This window comes from Petaurus breviceps, unplaced genomic scaffold, assembly GCF_028583685.1.
Source record: "Petaurus breviceps papuanus isolate PSGF00001 unplaced genomic scaffold, PetGlider_PUasm1.0 90035, whole genome shotgun sequence".
Taxonomy (NCBI): domain Eukaryota; kingdom Metazoa; phylum Chordata; class Mammalia; order Diprotodontia; family Petauridae; genus Petaurus; species Petaurus breviceps.
In genome coordinates this window covers 80,027-97,965 of record NW_027187165.1, presented here as the reverse complement: position 1 = coordinate 97,965, position 17,939 = coordinate 80,027, and the positions used below count along the sequence as shown (strand labels likewise).

At 49.5% G+C, this 17,939-nt stretch overlaps 1 protein-coding gene across 2 annotated transcripts in view; it reads right to left on the bottom strand.

The window, feature by feature from the left end:
- Positions 1-15,313, bottom strand: part of ARAP3 (ArfGAP with RhoGAP domain, ankyrin repeat and PH domain 3) — a 16,491-nt gene extending 1,178 nt beyond the window's left edge. Inside the window, exons 1-33 of one of the 2 annotated variants that reach the window (XM_069107369.1) lie at positions 15,226-15,313; positions 14,134-14,275; positions 13,172-13,800; positions 12,973-13,040; positions 12,739-12,850; positions 12,348-12,551; positions 12,007-12,076; positions 11,694-11,814; positions 10,123-10,307; positions 9,885-9,991; positions 9,231-9,430; positions 9,007-9,092; positions 8,636-8,818; positions 8,408-8,513; positions 7,843-7,959; positions 7,516-7,663; positions 7,299-7,401; positions 6,721-6,940; positions 6,498-6,561; positions 5,860-6,023; positions 5,376-5,588; positions 4,970-5,075; positions 4,127-4,274; positions 2,986-3,054; positions 2,486-2,560; positions 2,269-2,383; positions 2,054-2,182; positions 1,755-1,888; positions 1,060-1,142; positions 922-957; positions 623-686; positions 375-512; positions 55-93 (exon numbers count right to left, since the gene is read on the bottom strand). In XM_069107369.1, coding sequence (XP_068963470.1) covers positions 55-93; positions 375-512; positions 623-686; positions 922-957; positions 1,060-1,142; positions 1,755-1,888; positions 2,054-2,182; positions 2,269-2,383; positions 2,486-2,560; positions 2,986-3,054; positions 4,127-4,274; positions 4,970-5,075; positions 5,376-5,588; positions 5,860-6,023; positions 6,498-6,561; positions 6,721-6,940; positions 7,299-7,401; positions 7,516-7,663; positions 7,843-7,959; positions 8,408-8,513; positions 8,636-8,818; positions 9,007-9,092; positions 9,231-9,430; positions 9,885-9,991; positions 10,123-10,307; positions 11,694-11,814; positions 12,007-12,076; positions 12,348-12,551; positions 12,739-12,850; positions 12,973-13,040; positions 13,172-13,782 — 4,218 coding nt within the window. In that variant the 5' untranslated portion in view covers positions 13,783-13,800; positions 14,134-14,275; positions 15,226-15,313. The remainder of the gene's footprint in view (positions 1-54; positions 94-374; positions 513-622; positions 687-921; positions 958-1,059; positions 1,143-1,754; positions 1,889-2,053; positions 2,183-2,268; positions 2,384-2,485; positions 2,561-2,985; positions 3,055-4,126; positions 4,275-4,969; positions 5,076-5,375; positions 5,589-5,859; positions 6,024-6,497; positions 6,562-6,720; positions 6,941-7,298; positions 7,402-7,515; positions 7,664-7,842; positions 7,960-8,407; positions 8,514-8,635; positions 8,819-9,006; positions 9,093-9,230; positions 9,431-9,884; positions 9,992-10,122; positions 10,308-11,693; positions 11,815-12,006; positions 12,077-12,347; positions 12,552-12,738; positions 12,851-12,972; positions 13,041-13,171; positions 13,801-14,133; positions 14,276-15,225) is intronic. The other variant, XM_069107370.1, reaches the window with a different exon arrangement.
- Positions 15,314-17,939: the final 2,626 nt, after the last annotated feature.

Genomic DNA, 17,939 nt, shown 5'->3' with positions numbered 1-17,939 from the left:
ACAGAGGAACACAAGAGGGCACATGGCATTGGGGGAACAGGGCACAGTACTCACAAAAAACATGGATAGCGTCCTCCGGTTGTGCAGTCGGCGCTGAGCATGGGCAGTAGGGGTGGGAAAGACACAGTGAGCAACCACAGGCAGAGAGCAGAACAAGGGCAATAGGAACATTGAGACACTGAGCAGGGAGTGGGCATGGAGGATGGTAGACTTCGTTGGAGAATGAAATGCTGCTCTAACCCTGTCCCCATGTGACTAGGATGACCCCAACCTTGAGCTTGCAAAGCCTGGCCATGAAAGAACAAGGGCAGGGGGGATGAAACTGTGTCTGGAGTAGAGGGACTGGGTTAGGGAGGGCCTGGGAGGGGTCATACCAGTGTCTGGTTGGCAGAGAGGAGGGTAGCACCACTGTCATCCCCTCGAATAGGTAACAGGGGCATTGTGCCAAATTTCTGTCGGGCTAGGTCGGAAGAGGAATGCCGACGCAGGACCACAGGCTGCAGATCGTCGTGCTGGGCAGGAACATTGGAGGTATTAATGGGTATGAGCCAGCTCACAAGGAGTGTGTGAAGAGTAGTATGGGGCACACAGGCTGTCCTCCTCACCTCAGCTTCTTATTTACCTGGGCTTTAAGGATGCTGGTTGTCCAGTCCCACATCTCCTCCTCATCTGTGCAGGACAGGTAGCTGAGGGATGGTCAGAGAGAAAAGGAGAGAGGAAGTAAAAGTGGCCAAACATAGACATTGAACTGGGGTAGGCAGCAGGAGCCAAACATTTTTACTCTCTATCAGTCTACAGTGAAGGAGGTAATGAAGTAAGAGAGTCAAAGGGGAAGAGAGAAGGGAAGAGAAGGGGGAGGGGGCAGGTGGAACAAGGGCAAATAAATTGGAAGGAAGCTTTGGAATAGATGGTGATACTCACAGCTGCAGCTTCTCTAGGATCAGTGTAAACCCCCATCTAGGAACCAAGGGAGAACAATGTTGAGGAGAAAGAAGAGGGATGAACTGAGGTGTGAAAATGTATGAATGGGAGAGAAGACAAGTGCTTCAGCTGACTCACGGTGTTGGTGGCTTTAGCTTTCGGCGGATTCCTAGATAAACTTTTGCACCATTCAAAGACCATTCTCGCTCTGGCCTAGAACTCTGGGGACAAGATCAGGGAGGTCATTCAGTCAATGACAAATCAGGGTCAGCAAGGTCATGAGGACAGCAAAACAACTAGTAACCAGGTTCACCTCCTCTCTGGACAAGGTGACCTTACCAATTCTTTTTTTTTTTTTAAGCAATCGGGGTTAAGTAACTTGCTCAAGGTTACACAGCCAGGTGTTTCTGGGTGGGTGCTAAGTGTCTGAGGCCGGGATTCGATCTCCAGGTCTTCTCAACACTGGAGCAGGTGCTCTTACTTGCTGTGCTACCTGGCCACCCCTTTTTTTTTCCTTTTCTTTTTTTTTTTTTTTAAAGCAGTCGGGGTTAAGTAACTTGCTCAAAGTTACACGGCCAGTTATTGCTGGGTGTGGTGCTGAGTATCTGAGCCCGGATTTGATCCAGGTCATCCCGACACTGGAGCCAGTGCTCTTACTCTCTGAGCCACCTGGCTGCCCCAACCTTACCAATTCTAAGCCCAAAGTCCTAGGACTTCTGGCATAGTAAAGGTAAGGTAGGGAACACTGCAGAATCATCTCAGGGGCATATGGAAGATCATCTCTGGGATGGGGCTATGAGGATCTGAAGATGACATATCCCAGGGCTACTCACTTTTTTCTCCTTGAGCAGCAATAGGCAACGTCCCCGAAGTAGGAAGAACCTTTCCTGAAAACGACTTCCTAGCAACTTGGGGGGCTCTTCCCGACACCGAAGCAGGCCTACCCGGGGACTCTCCCGACGCACACCTGGGCATAGATGGGCAAGTGATGGACCAAGGAAACTGGGGAGAGTGGGATAATCCAAGGATAAGTGGCTCAGTGTTCTGTGGATGTTCATATACTCTATGTCTAGTTAGGGAGAGGCCACAAGTAGTATTGGGGGAAACAAGTGATTGAGGGGGCTGGCCTCACCTGTGAAAAGGCAGCTGGCCTGGGCTAGGGAGACCCTCCGCAGCAACAGGGAAGCAGAGCCTGGTTCAGGGAGCTGGCACCATTGCAGAGCCTGTTCCAGAACACGTTCCTTTGGGTGCAAGGGCCGCTCTGGAAAGTGAGGCATAGAGGTCAGAGGAGCCCGTAACCCGGAATGCACTCCCACACATGACCAGTTCTCATCAGAGCCAACTCACCAAGTTCACCATGCTCTCGGATCTCAAACGTCAGCCACAGGTCCGTGCCAGCTGTTGCTCCCCTCATCTCCAGTACCTGATTTGTCAGCTCCTCAGCAGTAAGTGTCGGGGAAACCTGAGGCCAGAGAAAGATGGCAAGGGCCAGGACTACAGCTCTCAGCCTCCCTTCACCCTTCCTCCATCCTTTTCTTTCCTTTTCAGTCCTCCCAAGACTAACCTTCAGGGTGACACAGTTGTCTGGTAGCTGCTGTTCCAAGTAAACTTCCATGATGATATCTCCAGCCTGTGACAGCTTTGGGGTGAGGGGGGGGGCAGTGTCAGGAAGGAAACAGTCAGTAGAAGAGTAGAGAAGTAGGTGTGGGTAAATGGTCAAGCCTGGAGGCCCACTCTAGCTGCTTCAGATCACTGGTCATACTTAAGTCACATTGCTTTGGTTTCCTCCTGGCCTCATGCTTGGGACTAGGACCAGGGAATTAGTTGGGTATATCACTTAGAATCTCCTGAAGCCTTTACATACTGGAGGGTGAAGGTGGGATAGTGATTGAGGTGAGAGATGAGTCAGAAGGTCAAAGGGAAGGAGAGAACTCCACATCTGAACATGCTAAGAAAATAGGGAAAGGATCCAGAGGAAGATTTAGGAGCAGTCTCCTTATTTAGCCATCAGTATCTTCTCCTGAGGTTCCCCAGTGCTATAAGTGAGAACCTAAGCCTGCTTACCTGCACATCCTTCCAGGTAGTTATGAGACTGACTTCCAGGTCAATTTGAGCCACTTGGTCTGAGTCGATCTGTGGGAGAGTAAGAGACACTGGGGAGTACTGGGGAACTACGGGAGATAAAGAAACCTAAGAGGGGTGACTAGGTGTTGCAGTGAATAGAGCACCGGCCCTAGAATTAGGAAGACCTGAGTTCAAATCTGGCCTCAGATACTTAACACTTAGTAGCTGTGTGACCTTGGGCAAGTCACTTAACCCCATATGCCCTGCCTTCCCCCCTCCAAAAAGCAAAAAAAGAAAAAGAAAAAACCCAATAAAGTTTCTAGGTGGTAGAATAATACTAATAATAATAATAGCTAACTTTTTGTTTACAAAGTACTTTAAAAATATTATCTCATTTGATCCTCACAACAACCCTGGGTGGTAGATACTATTATTATCCCCGTTTTGAAACTGAGGCAGACAGAGATTAAGTGACTTGTCCAGAGTCACACAGCTTTAAGAATCTGTGGCTAGATTTGAACTCAGTTCTTCCTGACTCCAGGTCCAGGGTTCTACCCTTTGTACCAGCTAGCTGCCTGCATTTCCACCTAGAGGCCCTGGAGAAAACCAGAATGTGCTTATCATGTAGGATGAGGAGGGTCAGAAAACAGCAGTTGAGGGTTAGTGGGGTAAGAGTGGCAGAAATGAGGAGACCATCAGAAAAGATGAAATGTACATCCTTCCTTTCATTTAAGGGGTGGAGAATACTGGCTGGGGATGTTGTATACACTGTCAGAAGTAGTTACTTTGCAATTTGGTTTTTAATAACTGCCTTTATTTTTGGTCACAATAAAAGGCCAGTGAGGTAGGATGGAGGAAAGGAGAAGTATCTATGACATAAAAACAAAAAGGCATCAATAAAAACATATAAACAGAAAAAGAAACAAGGCCAGAGTGACACAGTCACAACAGCATGGTCACAGAGCTGGTCTTAGGAGGAAGGCTTTACAGGCCTCAGGGAGGGAGAAAAGAGATGGCTCCTGATGTAGGGGAGTTCAGGCTGTTGATACTGAGGGCTGGTAAAGGGGAGAAGGATTGAAAGGAATTGAGATTCAGGATGTGCAATGGATTAAAGAATCGCTGGAGTTGGGAAGGGCCTTACATCAAAGACAGATACGTAGTTGTCTATGAGTTCCTGCAGCACCCGAACCTCATGCTCCCCTCGCCCATCTGTCTGGAACACACTTGGTGCAAATAATAGGGCCAGGTTCCGGGTACACATCTGGTTCAGACTTGCACATTTCTGTACCCTGAGAGAGAGGTATGAGAGTTATGGAATGTGGACACTAACATGGTCCAATTGCAGACTGAAGTCAATGTCAGGAATCCTTTAGGAGACTATTATGGGCAATGAGTTAAAAACATTGCAGGGTCAGCTTAGGAGATGAAAGACTATTGGGCTACCATAGGTTCCAAAAGTGGGGAATACTTCCCCTTGGGGGTAGTAGCCTCAGATGCAATAGGGGGGCATTGAATAAAAATAAGGGGGCAGTGAAAGAATAAGAAGTTTCATTTGTCATGTATTAGAGTTAAAATCATACTGATTACATTATTTTCCAAATAATCACACAAAATGTAAGTTATAACTGATTAGTGGTCAAGTTCACCAACAGGACTTATAAGCAAGTATTGGCAGGCAAGTGTGTCAGGCATTGTCAGGAAGTCCAGCATTCAGGAATATGTGTATACAATGACTTGTTTTCAATACAATACTATCCGTTTGCATCATCAAAATTTCAATGCAGGAAGAAACCCACAAATTTACAATAAATTGTTAAATTTAAGATGCATCTTTTTAAAAATATATGTATTTTACATTTTTTGAAATGATGCAATATTTTTTTTAAAAACCATCAAAGGGTTAATCCAAGGGGGCACTAAGTAATTTTAAAAGGGGGAGGGGCAGCAGGCCAAATAAGTTTGGGAACCTCTGGGCTAGACTGACCGGTAGAGGTGACCAATGAGGGTGGACAGTGTCCTGTGGTTGACCTTGGGCAGGCATCCAATCACCTCCTTGTACCGCTCTAGTCTCTGAGACTTCTGGGGTAACTCTGAAAACAGGAATAGGATGAGGATTGGGGAGGGCAAAGGTTGGAAGACAGAGGGTAGAGTTAGAGGCAGGGGATTAGATAAGGAAGAGATGGGGTTAGGGGCACTCCAGAGCATAAACTCCTCTATACCAGGGTTCAGATACAACTAAGGATGACTAAGGCCACTTCCTAGTTATACACTTGGATGACCTCCCCATTCCCACCCCCAGATGAAAAAGTTGAAGGATTAATGAGAAGAGGGCTGAACCTCGATAGGTTCGAATTGATTGCGGCAAATTCCTAGGAGGTCTTTGGAGTTACCTGCAGCCTCCCTCCATCGGGGTAACAAGCGTGCAGAAGTAACAGGGTCATCCAGCTCCCGGAAGAAGCGTTTAAGTGTATCTGTTACGTCTTCCACAAAGTGCTCTCCTGGTCGGAGCTTCACTGACCGTGCATCCTGCCGGAACTCAGCCAGGAGCCGGAGACTTCGTGCCCGAGCACCCCCCTTCCTATATACACCCTCCAAACGTAGACCTACAGACACCACTCATCACAGTCCATTGCTCCTTGTCACCCTCCATTATTTTTTCTCACATCTCAAAGTTGCTAGTCTTCATTCCTCAACTATTTTCTATCCTCGGCATGCCCAGCACCCACCCTTAATCCTCCATGCCCCTTAGATAATGCTCTCTTCCTCATGGCACTGGATGAAGTTAACAGAGCCTCATTGCCAAGGATGTTTCCCTCCTCGGTTCTATAGAACTGCTCCCTGTGCTGTCTCCTGCTCCCCTCTGTCCCTTCTCACCATGCTGAGTGACAAAGCTGATGCAGGCATCCACGATGATGGGAATGTCTCCTCGACTCATCTGCTGCCCTTGCAGCGCTGTGCCCCCCCCACCAGCTGCTCCTCCAATGGCACTACTCCAACCAGCAAAGTCTATACGTCCCTCGCCCTGCAGATACAGGGTCCTGAGACCCAAGAAGACCTGGTCAGAGCCAGGTGAAAGGGGACAGGTACAGTATGACAGGGGTAGTGTGAAGCTACTGAGCCAAGTTGCCAAAGAATTTTAGAATCTCACGATGGGAAGGGGCCTTGGTGCCCATCTATGCTGAGCAAGACCCCCTCTCCCAATGATATCCCTGACAAATGATAATTCATGTCTACAGTAATGTAAGCTCCAGTAATAAGGAAGTGACTGCTTCCTATGACAGGCCAATCCATTTTTGGACAGCTCATTTTTACACTAGAGTCCTACAACTACCAGTAGAGGGCAGGAACACCTCAATCTGATCTGGCTCCAGAGCTGAAGAGGAGGCCAAATGTGGAAAGGGAGCAAGGCACTGTCATCAGAAGCAAAGCCACAAGATGTGGTCACGGTGCTAGAGAGGGACAGCCAGTGCTGGGGGTGGGGTAGGCAAGACCGGCTCCTCAAGGGCTCTTACCTTCCTGTTTCTACCAGGACCAGATGGTCTTTCTTATCGGGGCTGTCGCTAGCAGATACCACACCTAGAAGAGGTAGGGAGAAGAGTGAGGAGAGACCCCTTATGACCTCTAAGTGACCCTCAAAGGAGAGATTAGGGCATTTCCTCTAGTCCCTCCCCTCCCCCCACCCAATTCCCCATTTCCACTCCCACTCCCTGTCTATACCGCCCACCCCTAGCTCACTGATCTCTTGTAGTCTTCGAAGGTGCACGGTGTCCTCAGGGGCTGGGGATCCGGGGCCTGGTGCTGGGCACAGGAATAAGTGGTCACCTCGGAGGAGGCCAAAGGCAGACAGCCAAAGGCCTTGGGTCATTGCAGTCTGAGAGGGGGACCGCAACCGTAAACGGCCTAGCCTCAGCAGGCCAGGGCCCAGGAGCTGGTGACAGCTTAGTGGAGAGAACCACTGTAGGTGAAGGGAAAGTAGAGACATAGAAAGACAAAGAGTAAGACATCAGTTGAAACATGAAGAGATGAGGAAAAAGAGAAAAGATGGGAGAGACAGAGAAGTACAAGGAAAAATGAAGAAAAATCATGGGAGAGAAAGAAAGAAATGGAAAAATCAATTAGTTTATCTGGGAACAGAGAAAGAAGGGGTGCTATTGTGGGGGTGTTAGTGGGACTTAACCATGTCATCTTTGGGAATGCCACAGGCCTAGGCTTGGGAGCCCAAGGCACATGGATCTCTGAGGTACTGGAGGTGGGGAAGGAGTAGTTGTGAAAGGTAATGGTGTATCATGAAGGAACTCCCAGCTCTGATTCACCTTGCCCACTGCTCTGGTCCAGGCCTCCAGACTATCAGCTCCATCAGCCCCAAAGTATTGGACCCTTTCTCCAGTCAGAATGAGTTCAAAGGAGAATGGGAACCTAGGGGCACAGAGTTGGGGGAATGAAGCAGGGAGAATTACAGAGAAGAGGAAGGAGCTATAAGATGGGAGGGGGGTAAGGAAGAAAAGACTATGAAAGTACTCAGAGGGCTACCTGTCAAGATCCCCTGGATCAACTGGTGGGGGGCTTACCCCCAGACACACCACATCCTGAGGCTGGATCAGACTGATTGGCTCTGGGCTGGTCTCGGATGAAAACATCTCCAGGGCTGCACCCAACACACACCACAGCCTGGGGGGTGCTGCAAAAATGGGGGGACACCATACATCAGGCAGCATCCTACATTCTAAACATTTCTTTATAAACCTTCCCAGTACAGACCCTTTCCCATCAGCATTAAGTGTTCACAAGCCCCAATCCCACCTCCATAACCACTTCTGCTCTCCCCCCAACTCTTCTGCCAAGGTCCCCCTTCCTCACCATCCCGGCCCCGGCGGTGAGGTGGAGGTCCAGGTTTGCTGCTGACTGGGCTGCAGTACAAAAAGCCACTTAGTACAGAAGGCACTAGGACTTCATTGTACACACCAGGGGATGAGTCTAAAGGATAACATTGGAAGGGGTGAGGGGAGAGATTAGGTCAGGAGGTCAGTGCAGACAGTGTGAACCTAAATTAACCTAGCTCCAATCATAATGGGAGCATGTCTCAGATTCTTCAGTTTCCCACCCACCCAGCTGAAGTCTGGGATGGAGGGTAGAATGTGAGGTGGGGCTGGTGGGGCTGGTGGGGTGCTAAGTTCCATTCACTTCTCCCTTGAGCCCCCTGCCACTGAACTCTGCATGGATGAAGCCTACATAAAATTGACCATTATTTAAACTCCAGATTTTCCTGTGTTAGGAAGAGACCAAATGGGATTATAAAGAAAGGATCCAGGCCTGAGAGAATTTACAGGCAGTCCTGGGAGAGCTTGAGAGGATATGTCAAGGCTAGAGAAACACAAGGGACCTTGACCTAGAGGGCTGGAAGTAGGGATTAGAAATGGATTACCTAGCGGGAAATTAGAGAAACTGCCTTCAGAGCAAGGTTCCTCATATGAGAAGAGCTGAATCATGTTTTTCAACAAGTTGGGTCCCATCACAGCTGTACACAGTGCCTGGATGAAGGAGGGAGCAGCCATCAATCCCTTCCCACTGTAGCTATCACCCCCTCTCCAACCCAGAGAGTCTAAGGGACCCTCCTCAAGTTGACCCCTTCCATCCTCCCTACCCCTCCTACCTGCAGCAGCTGACTGTGGTCAGGGTACTGAGGATGGGGTGCTCGAAAGAGGCCAAGCCGGTATTTGCGGGAGATGAAGTCCCCACGGGGGCCAGGAGGAGTATCTGGATGCAGCCCTCCTCCTGGGGGCAGTGCCTTTATCCAGAACCGATTGGCTCCATCATTGCCCAGAATGAGGAAAAGCTGACAGATGAGGAGGAGATAGAAGGAGCTGCAGTGACTGGTTCTAACAGGGGCCCGTTTTCTCGGATCTCCAGCTCCCTGGGATACCCTAAGTCCTTTTTGTTGGGTTTTTTTTCAGACCCCCTCCCTTGGGTCACCCAACATCTTCAACCACCTCTGCTTTCAACTTCTTCACCAGCTGCCTTTACCTGAACAATCTCATTGCTCCAGATGCTTGTGTCCAGTTTCAGACTCTGAACCTTAGACACCCCAGAGCCCAGAGCCCGATGCTGTCCTATAGGAAAGTGGCTGGTTTAAACATTACCAGCCTTGGAGATGGAGCTCCTACTGCCCTCCCCATCCTCAATACCTCCCCTCTCCACTTCTGCCTTGATCTCTCAGCCTTTCTATCCCTGGGCCCAGCATTTCCCACCTGCACAATGCTTGCAGATGACCACTCCCAGGTTGATTGAAGCCCAGTCAGGACGAGCTGCTCCACAGTCCGCACACTGTCGGTTTGCTCGGTTGGACCAGATTTTTTCAGCCACCTCATAGTCAGACAGAGTCTCAGTAATGGCCTCCTGCAGTGCAGATGCCCAGACCTGGCGAGTACAGGCTGACTCTGCTGTGAAGCTGGGGGGTATATGTGAGCCAGTTCATCAGGACCCACATTGTACCTTCCTAAAGATCCACCCTCAGACCCTCCTGCTTCCACTTGCTCCCTGAAGGCAGCTATTAGAAATTTCATCACGAGCTAACCAAAAAGATTGGATGGCCTTGGAGGTGGTAAGCTCTCCCTCACTAAATAGCTTTAGTGGATGGTTACCTGTTGGATATATCTTCGGATGCTAAATCAGATAGGGATTGGACTATATAGCTTTTGATGTAGCACCCTCTAATTCTGAGAATCTATAAGCCCCCTTAGACACCCTTCTAACATGAAACCGATCCCTCTCACTAATTTCCCAAGTCTTTTCACCAGGAAGTCCCATTTCTGAATTATTCAGAAAGCCAAAGACTCCCTGAATCCTAGCTTCTGCACCCCTATCTGAAGGTCCCATCCTCTATTCAACCCTTCGCTCCCCACCTGAAGCATCGATGGGGTGTGAGAAGGTCAAAGCTTCGATTCTTGTTCTCCCGGACACTGCAGCCCCGAAGCTCAATGAAACAAATTCCAATGCCCAGAGAAAAGGACTGAAGAGGTGGAGAGTGGAGGAAGAAGTATCAGGGATCCATCTAGAGGTCAGGAGCTGGAGGACAGTGCCCTCCTTAAGGGTTCCATCCAGCCTGTACCACCACGGGTCCCATCCCATCTTCCCCTTTACCTGCTCACTCTTGTACAGTCCTAGCTCCCCAGGGCTCAGAGCTGCAAACACTTTAGCTTTGTGCCCCCGAAGCTCTAGGGTCCCTGTGCGGAGAGGCCGTGGTGGATGAGGAGGCCGGGGGTTGCCTAGAAGCCGCTGCTCCTTTAGTCGACACTGCAGTGTGGAGCACCAGCTGTCCCTCTGAACTGAAGTCAAATGAGGATGAGTATTGGAGAGGCTGAATCATGGAATGAGGACTACGCAGATAATGTCCAGAAGAATAGTGGGGCTGGGCTTGTGACTGATGTGACCACCCTCTGGAAGGGCATTTTGAAGCAATATATGGACATCTCCACCTGAGAGTTTTAAGGCACCTCAAACACAACATGGTCACAATAGAATTCATTGTTTCTATACTTGTTCCTCCCCCCAATTTTCTGCTTCCATTGAGTGTATCACCACCCTTTCAGTCACCCAGGTTTATAACCTCAGCTTCAGACTTATCCTCAACCTTTCTCTCTTCCTCATCAGTCCCCTGCCCACATACAGTCAGTGGCCACATCTTGTCAATTCTACTATCACAATATCTTTTGTATCTCTGCCCTTTTCTTCATTCAAACTACCTAGTTCCATTCCTTGTCATCTCGGGGCAGGACTATTGCAAGAGTCTTCTCCCTGCTCTATCTCTAACCTTTGCAATCCATCCTCCACACAGCTGCCAAAATAATATTTCTCAGGCGTAATTTTGATTATGTCACTTCCCAGCTCAAGAATTTCCAATGGCTCCCTATTGCCCCTAGAATAAAATACAAACTCCTCGTTTTGTCCTTTAAAGCCCTTCACAATCTGGTTCCAGCCTACCTTTCCAGATTTACTTTGTATTCCTCTGCTTCGCATACTCTGTGTTCTATCCAAAGTGTCCTATATTCTTGTTCCCTTCGTTTCATATACCATTTCCCATTTCCATCCATTCCTCTGCCCAGGCTGTCCTCATTGCCTGGAATGCTGTCTCTTCTCACCTTCCCCTCTGGAAATCCTATCTCCCATCAAGTCTCGAGTCATCTAGTGTACTTCCTGATACCCTTACTTGTTATTGCTATTTCCTTTCTTATTTGTAATTGCTGTTTCCTTTCTCATATTATCTTGTATTTACTTATGTTTACATGCCATAATGATCGGTAGAACATAAGTTCTTTGAAGTCAAAGGCTGTTTTTCGTTTTTGTATCATAAATACCTGGCCCTGTGATTCAGTCTTTTTTTTTTCTTGTCAGACCTGGGACTTCATAAATGTAAGGAACTCTTGGTGTGGAAATGCTCTCCACAGATGAAGTCAACAAATCATCTACAACTTATAGTCAGAGAATTTCCTGGAGCACTGAGAGGTTCATCACTGTCTCATGATCACACAGCCTGTCAGAGGCAGGACTTGTAGCCAGATTTCTTCATGACAAGGCCAGGCTTCCACTCTGCCATGCTACCTCTCAAAACTTGCACATGGTATATCTTTAATAAATGCTTTTTGGATTGAATGGACTTGGATGGCAGTGAGTCTACCTGTCGACCTCTTACCCCAGGCTGCCCCTCCTCTCACCTTCGCTCTCAGCTCGAAACACAAACACCCTTTGGCTAGTGATGACTTGGAACTTGCAATCCTTGCAGCTTCGGACCATCTCAATGACAGTCAATGGGATAACTCCCTTAGGGAAGGTGTCCTGGGGAGAAATCAACAGGTCTTGCCACCCCAGGAAGACTCCTCTCCTCACCCTATTTCCCCTTAAGACCCTCATTTCCTTCCTCTCAGATTCCTTCCCAAATTTCAGATCCCTTAATAACATAGCATTCCTCCTTGACCTTCCTACCCTCTTTGTACTCTATTCCTACCCTCCACAGACATGCAAACCCACCTTGTCACTTCCATAATACATCAGCTTTTTTCCATTGAACCTGACAAATCGCCTCTGAAAGACATAATTCCTGGGGGAAGGGAGAAGAGAGGGATCAGTTTTCCAGGGCCCAAGGTAGGCAGCAGGAAGTTACTCTCTAATGAAGGGGAAGGGAAGGGTTTTTCTTAGGGTTAGCGGGATAGACTGTCTCCTTCCCAAGTCATTTTATTAACACCAACACTTTGCATTCACTCTTCCTAGAAGCTACTTCACCCCTCCTATGGCGTCCCTCCCCTTTTCACATTCCTCCCTGCTTTTTTTTTCTTTCCAAAGTCCCCCACATCACCCCCTTCCAATCACACCCCTGAGGCGAGAGCTTGTCCAACCAGCCACTGAGCAGAGGTGTGGGGGGATCGGCTAGTGAGGTGAAGCTGGCATAGGGGGAGATAAGATCATCGCCTGGCTCTTCGGAATCCATGATGGGCATCAAATGGGTGGAGTCCCCAGGAAGCTCCAGACTGGCATAGCCACAATCCTCTCCCCCTTCTGGTTCATGGCTGCTTGGCCTAGAGAAAGTAGAGGAGAGATGTGAAACAGCTGATTCAACTCACTCCATCTCTTCCCCTCGTGACTTATATTCCTCTCCATCATTACCTGTTCTAAAATCTCCTTTATGATCCTTCTAAATCTCACCACAGTATTCCTCTCTACATCTCCTCTATATCTTACCTTTCATGTACCCAAAGTACCTACCTGGGTTCAACTGCTGACTGACTGACAACCCTTGTCTTCCTTCCTTTGGGAGTCCCAGGGACTGAAACAGGCTGCACACCATAGTACAGGCTGCTGGGGTCCATGATATGTACTGGAGTTTGGTGAAATCGGGGATGGGGAGACATATCAAATGGTAAGATGCCTATAGTGAACCCCCACCTCTAATAATGCTACCATCCACTCCCCTCACCCTCCATATGGTCCTCTACTGACCTGTGCCTCCTGTGGGTCTGGAAGTAGGGATGGGAGTAGGAGGATCAGCCAGGGAGCAGTCTGGAGTGCTGAGGACAGAAGGAAACTTGTAACACAGGGAGGAAAGAGGGAGACAAGAAAGACAGAGTGCTTTGCCTTCTCTCCTCCCCCTTATTTCTCCCTCCCCTACCATAGATCCCCAGAATGCTAACCCACTCACATTTCCTGAGCTCCTGGTTGTGCTCCCCTTCCAAGGTCTAGCCCAAAGTAGATATCATTGGGCATCATGGTCATCCTGTCCAGGATGGGAGGCTGATCTGAAGGGAGGGAGGGGGAAAAGGGGGACTGAGGAGTGCTTAGGGAAGACCCTGGGCTCCCTGGCTTCTCTGAGCCCCTGGGAACCATGCTCTCCTCATCTTGGACTATTAGGCTAGTATCTTCTTCCTGAGTCACTGGAGGGGTCTCGGTAGGAGGGTTCAACAAGGGAGGTGGGACTGATTCAGCAGGGGTGGTGCCAAAAAAAGTAAACACAGTCCTTGGTTTGGGCACTGGTTTGGTGGGGAGCACTTGAGGATCTGGGCTTGGGGGTTGATCCATGGTGGTGTCCAGTGGGGTGTCTGTAGGGACCTCCACAGTGGCCCCCTGAAGCAGGCGAAGAATCCGTTTGCGATGACCTGTGGCCCAGATGCCCATTCGACGAAGTTCCTCGTGGCCCAGGCTTTGAGCAGCAGCCACAGTGGGTACACCGTGCCTCCGGAATGTATCTGCGTACCGCTCCAGATGTACTCCTGCCAGCCAGACCTCAATGTCCAGGTCCCTGGGTGACTCCATGAGGGTTCAGGCCATTGTCTGGAAAAGAGAGGGTGGAGGTGGGGATGGTGGACAGGGCTCAAGTTAAGCTTCACATACCCTTCTCAGCTTTGGGGTAGAAGAGGCCTAATTCAAATCCCACAAGCCTCCCCCAACCACAACCGGGCAAAGTTACAGGGACACAGACACACGGAATGTGGAAACACAGAGCTTACAGACTGTCAGAGCTTGAAGGAACTTCAGAGATCTGGCCCAAACCCCTTGTTTTACAAATGAGGAAAGGAAGGCCCAAATAGATTAAGTGACTTGCCCAAGATCACATATCCAATAGGTGGTAGAGCCAGAGCCAGAACCCAGGTGTCTTTGACTCACGGTTCAGTGTTCTTTCCATTACACCACAGATACCTAGAACCCTAGAAAGCCACTGTGGAGTGAGGAAAGGGACCAAGGTCACAGGAGGGGGCTGGGGTCACTGAGGGCCACGAGATGAGGTAGCTGGTCCAAGAGCAGCAGCCTGGAACCAGGGGAGAGGAAGGGGAAGGGTCAACATAATCAGGGTGGGGCAGAACGGAGAGTGATCTGCCTAGTCTCGATCAGGAGGAGGCAGGAATGGAAGAGACCATTCCCACCAGTCTCTGCAGCTCTAACCCAAAACACTGCTGTCCAGTTTCCAGTTCCTCCTCCCCTTCCACCTATTGTCTCCACTCAGACTTCCTTCCTGTCCCTTCACCAAAGAGCCGCCCCCACATCCTGCCCCGGCCAGGCTGGGCAGAGAACTCGGACATGTCAGGGCTGGGCCAGGGAAAGAAAGAAAGTAGAGGGTGATGGTGGGGTTGACTTTGTGTCAGTCCCACTATCCTCTCTGTGTAGGAATCTGTGGGATATCTCCCCTCATCCCATTTGGCACATCCCAGGCCCACTCTCAAAGTGAAATGAACACTTTCCTTCATGCCTGTGGCCTCTGTGCATTCCTCAGGCTTTATCTCTGGTTTTTGTCCATCGCTATTCCTCCCTTTGTCTCGACTCTCCCCTGCTCCACTTTTAGTCCCCATGCCAAGGGTGACCACCCCTAGTGGAGATTGCTGGACACTGACTCAAGCTCCCCCTCTCCCTTGTGACTCAGTCCCTTGCCTGGCACAAGACTGGAAACCAAGTGGTCAGAATGGGGGCGAGATTGCCAATGGTGGGGGGAGGGCGGAGCAGGGAAAACAGAGGCATGGGAAAGGGCGAGGAGAGGGCAGAGTCCGGTCTTGAGAAAGGAGGGGCGGGTCAACTGTCGGGGGGCGGGAGAGAAGAACTTGCAGGAGGCGGAGAGGGGTGCCTTGCTCCTGAGATCACGCTTTGAGATCTTAGAAAGAAGGAGCCCGTGCAAGAGGGCTAGGGTGGTAGGGAACTCTTGAAAGGGACGAAGAGAGAGAGAGAGAGAAAGATCGGGTCAAGGGAGTAGAGGCAACAGGTCCTCACCTCAATCCGCGGCAATCCGCTCAGCTCCATTCACAGGGCGCTGTAGCAGCCTTTCGTCTTGAAGCTCCAAGCCCGAGTCCCCAGTGCTTCGGCCCGCCCCAGCCCTCCCACCACCTGTGTTGTCCCCGCCCCTGAAGGGCTCTCCACTCCGCCTTCCGCAGGCGCCCCTTGTGCAAGTACTCAAAGGGAGAAGTTGCAGAACCGTTACCCAACCCCCTGAGTTTAACTCCCCCAGCCTCACCCCGCCCTGCCTCCTGAGTCCCACTATGTGACACCCAAGAGAGATAGTCGGAGGCTCACAAGACTTCCCTCCACCAAGAAGGTGCTGTTGGAGGTGGTTTTTTTCCCCTGACCGGGTCTCCTTGGAACACCTCAGTCTATGGGGGATCTGGGTAATAGGAAATGGGGAGCCCAGATGCAGGCCCAGAAGAGTTGTCCTTCCCTTCCCTGATACTTCCCTCAGATTTGGGGGTCCTTGAATCACTGGAAGGATGCAGGGAGCCCTCCTAAGATCAAACATTCTGGCTCATGCTTCCATTTCCTACCCGCTTCATCACTTCTTCATGGAAGCTACCCTGGCATCATTCCCACCCACTCTCACCCCTGACCCATTCACTGGTGCTTCAACTAAGGGGGGGATGTGGATTGCTGAGCAAACTCTGATGCCCTCTGTAGCTGAAAATAGCCCTATGCCAACCCTCCCTGAAAGATGCGCTCTTTTTCCTCTATGCCCCTTATGCTCTCATTCTAGAGTGGAAGTCTGATTTTAGGATTACAGCTCTACAGCTGGAAGGAATTTCTGAAACCATCTAGTCTTATTCTGTTATTTTACAGATGCCAAAACTGAGGTCCAGAAAAATTAAGTGACAGTAAGAATCTCAGGCAGGATTTGAACCCAGGACTTTTGAGTCCCGAACTAGTTCTGTTCCCACTGTACTAGAATGAGAAAGGGCTCTTTCCCCCCAGGAATTCCAGCATAGAATCCTCATGTTCTCAGTCCCTGAGGGCTAATGATGACCTTTCTGGCTTGTAATGGGAAATCTAAGTTTGTAAGTCACCTAAACAGAAGACCCATGGATTATATAATGGAGAGGCCCTGATTCTGGGGAAGAAGTGGGAAATGTGGGAGCCTTCTTTTAACTAACCATAGAAACCATGCTAACTCTCCTCCCTTGGAGGCCTAGAATTGAAAACTGAAGTTATTGAGGAGAGGTCTCCACGTTCAGCCTGGTAGAGTCTGCTATCACAGCATGTACAAAACAGAACACAGGGCCTCAAGAAGGTCAAAGTATCTCAACAGATGGGAACCTATGGCTGTTGCCAGAAACCCTCCTCTTCCTTCCTCCATCCCCAGATAGAGGTAGAAAAAGGAGTGATCTACTTTTTTATGGCTGGGAAGACAGCCCCAGTATGGAGGGTGCAGAAGGGTGAGGCCAAGGCTTATTTCTTCAGAGTGCTAGGGCCAAGGCGAGGGCTTGAAGAGGAGGCCTAGGGGATCAGGGAGGAGCTATGAAGAGGGAACCTGTGCAATGATGGCAAACCTAACTTCCTTCCACAGAAGACTTATCAGGGACTTCAACCCCACTTCTATCTCTGTCTGTTTCTGTATCTGTCTTTTCTATCTCTCTCCGACTCTGTGTCTCAATCTGTGTATCTCTCTTTCCCTTTTATTTTCTTCTCCACTTGGAATGCAGTGCTTTTGGAGATGGGAAGGGGAGGGGTATTTGAACCCAAGCCTGACACTCTAAGGTCCATGTGAAGCCTCAAAGACCAAGACTAAAGATTTCTCCTTCACTTACAACTCCACACACACACACATCTCTACCCCACCCCTTTCCTATGCACACAAACTCAGAAGCTGCTAACACTGAAAAGGTTCATTGAGATATGAGAATCACACACGTCAACATGCAACATAGAAAGGAATGCAACTATTAAATGCCTTCTCCTCCAACCCAGCCCAAATTTCCCCACTTCTCCCAAGGTCAGGGGCAGAGAAAGTGAGAGTTAGGAAAAAGAGACAGAATCAAGGTCAGGGCCAGAAAAAAAAAAAGGCTTAGGAAAAAGAGACAGAATCAAGGTCAGGGCCAGAAAAAAAAGGCGCTGAAAGGGACAATAGCAGAAAGGCTGCTCAGGCTGAGGCTGAGGTAGATATATTTGTGAGTTTAAGACTGGGGACTGCCAGCCCTGACTCTGGGGTTTTGCCCTAAGAGATTAGGAGGAAAAAGACAAAAGGGTCAACACTGCCCTCTTTCAACCTCCCTTGAGTGACTTGGTCTGAGATAGGAGATTGGGAATCAAGGGTATCTCATAATTCAAGTATTCTCATTCCCTTACCAAATGAACAGATCCTCATTTGTGCCTTCCAGGGTGTTTAGCTAGAAATGAGTGGGCAGGGGGCTTAATTATAATTCCCTATGCTGTATGTTGGGAGGGGAGGAGGAAGGTTGGGTAGCACTAGAGTGAAGGCCCACCATGGTTGGAAATTCTGAATCAGTTACAGCTCAGGAGTTATGAGGGTTACCTGGGACTCAGGGGTGTGGGACTGAGCTGCTCCAAATAAAGAAAAGTGTTTTATCTGGGGGCAGATCTCTAAGATTATCCAGGGATAAGAAACTCAGGTCTGCCAGTGGTAGGAGGGGTGAGCAGGGTTGTCAAAAGGAAACTTGTGGCAGGAGAGGGACTCCACTTCAGGGTCATTGCCATGGCAAAGC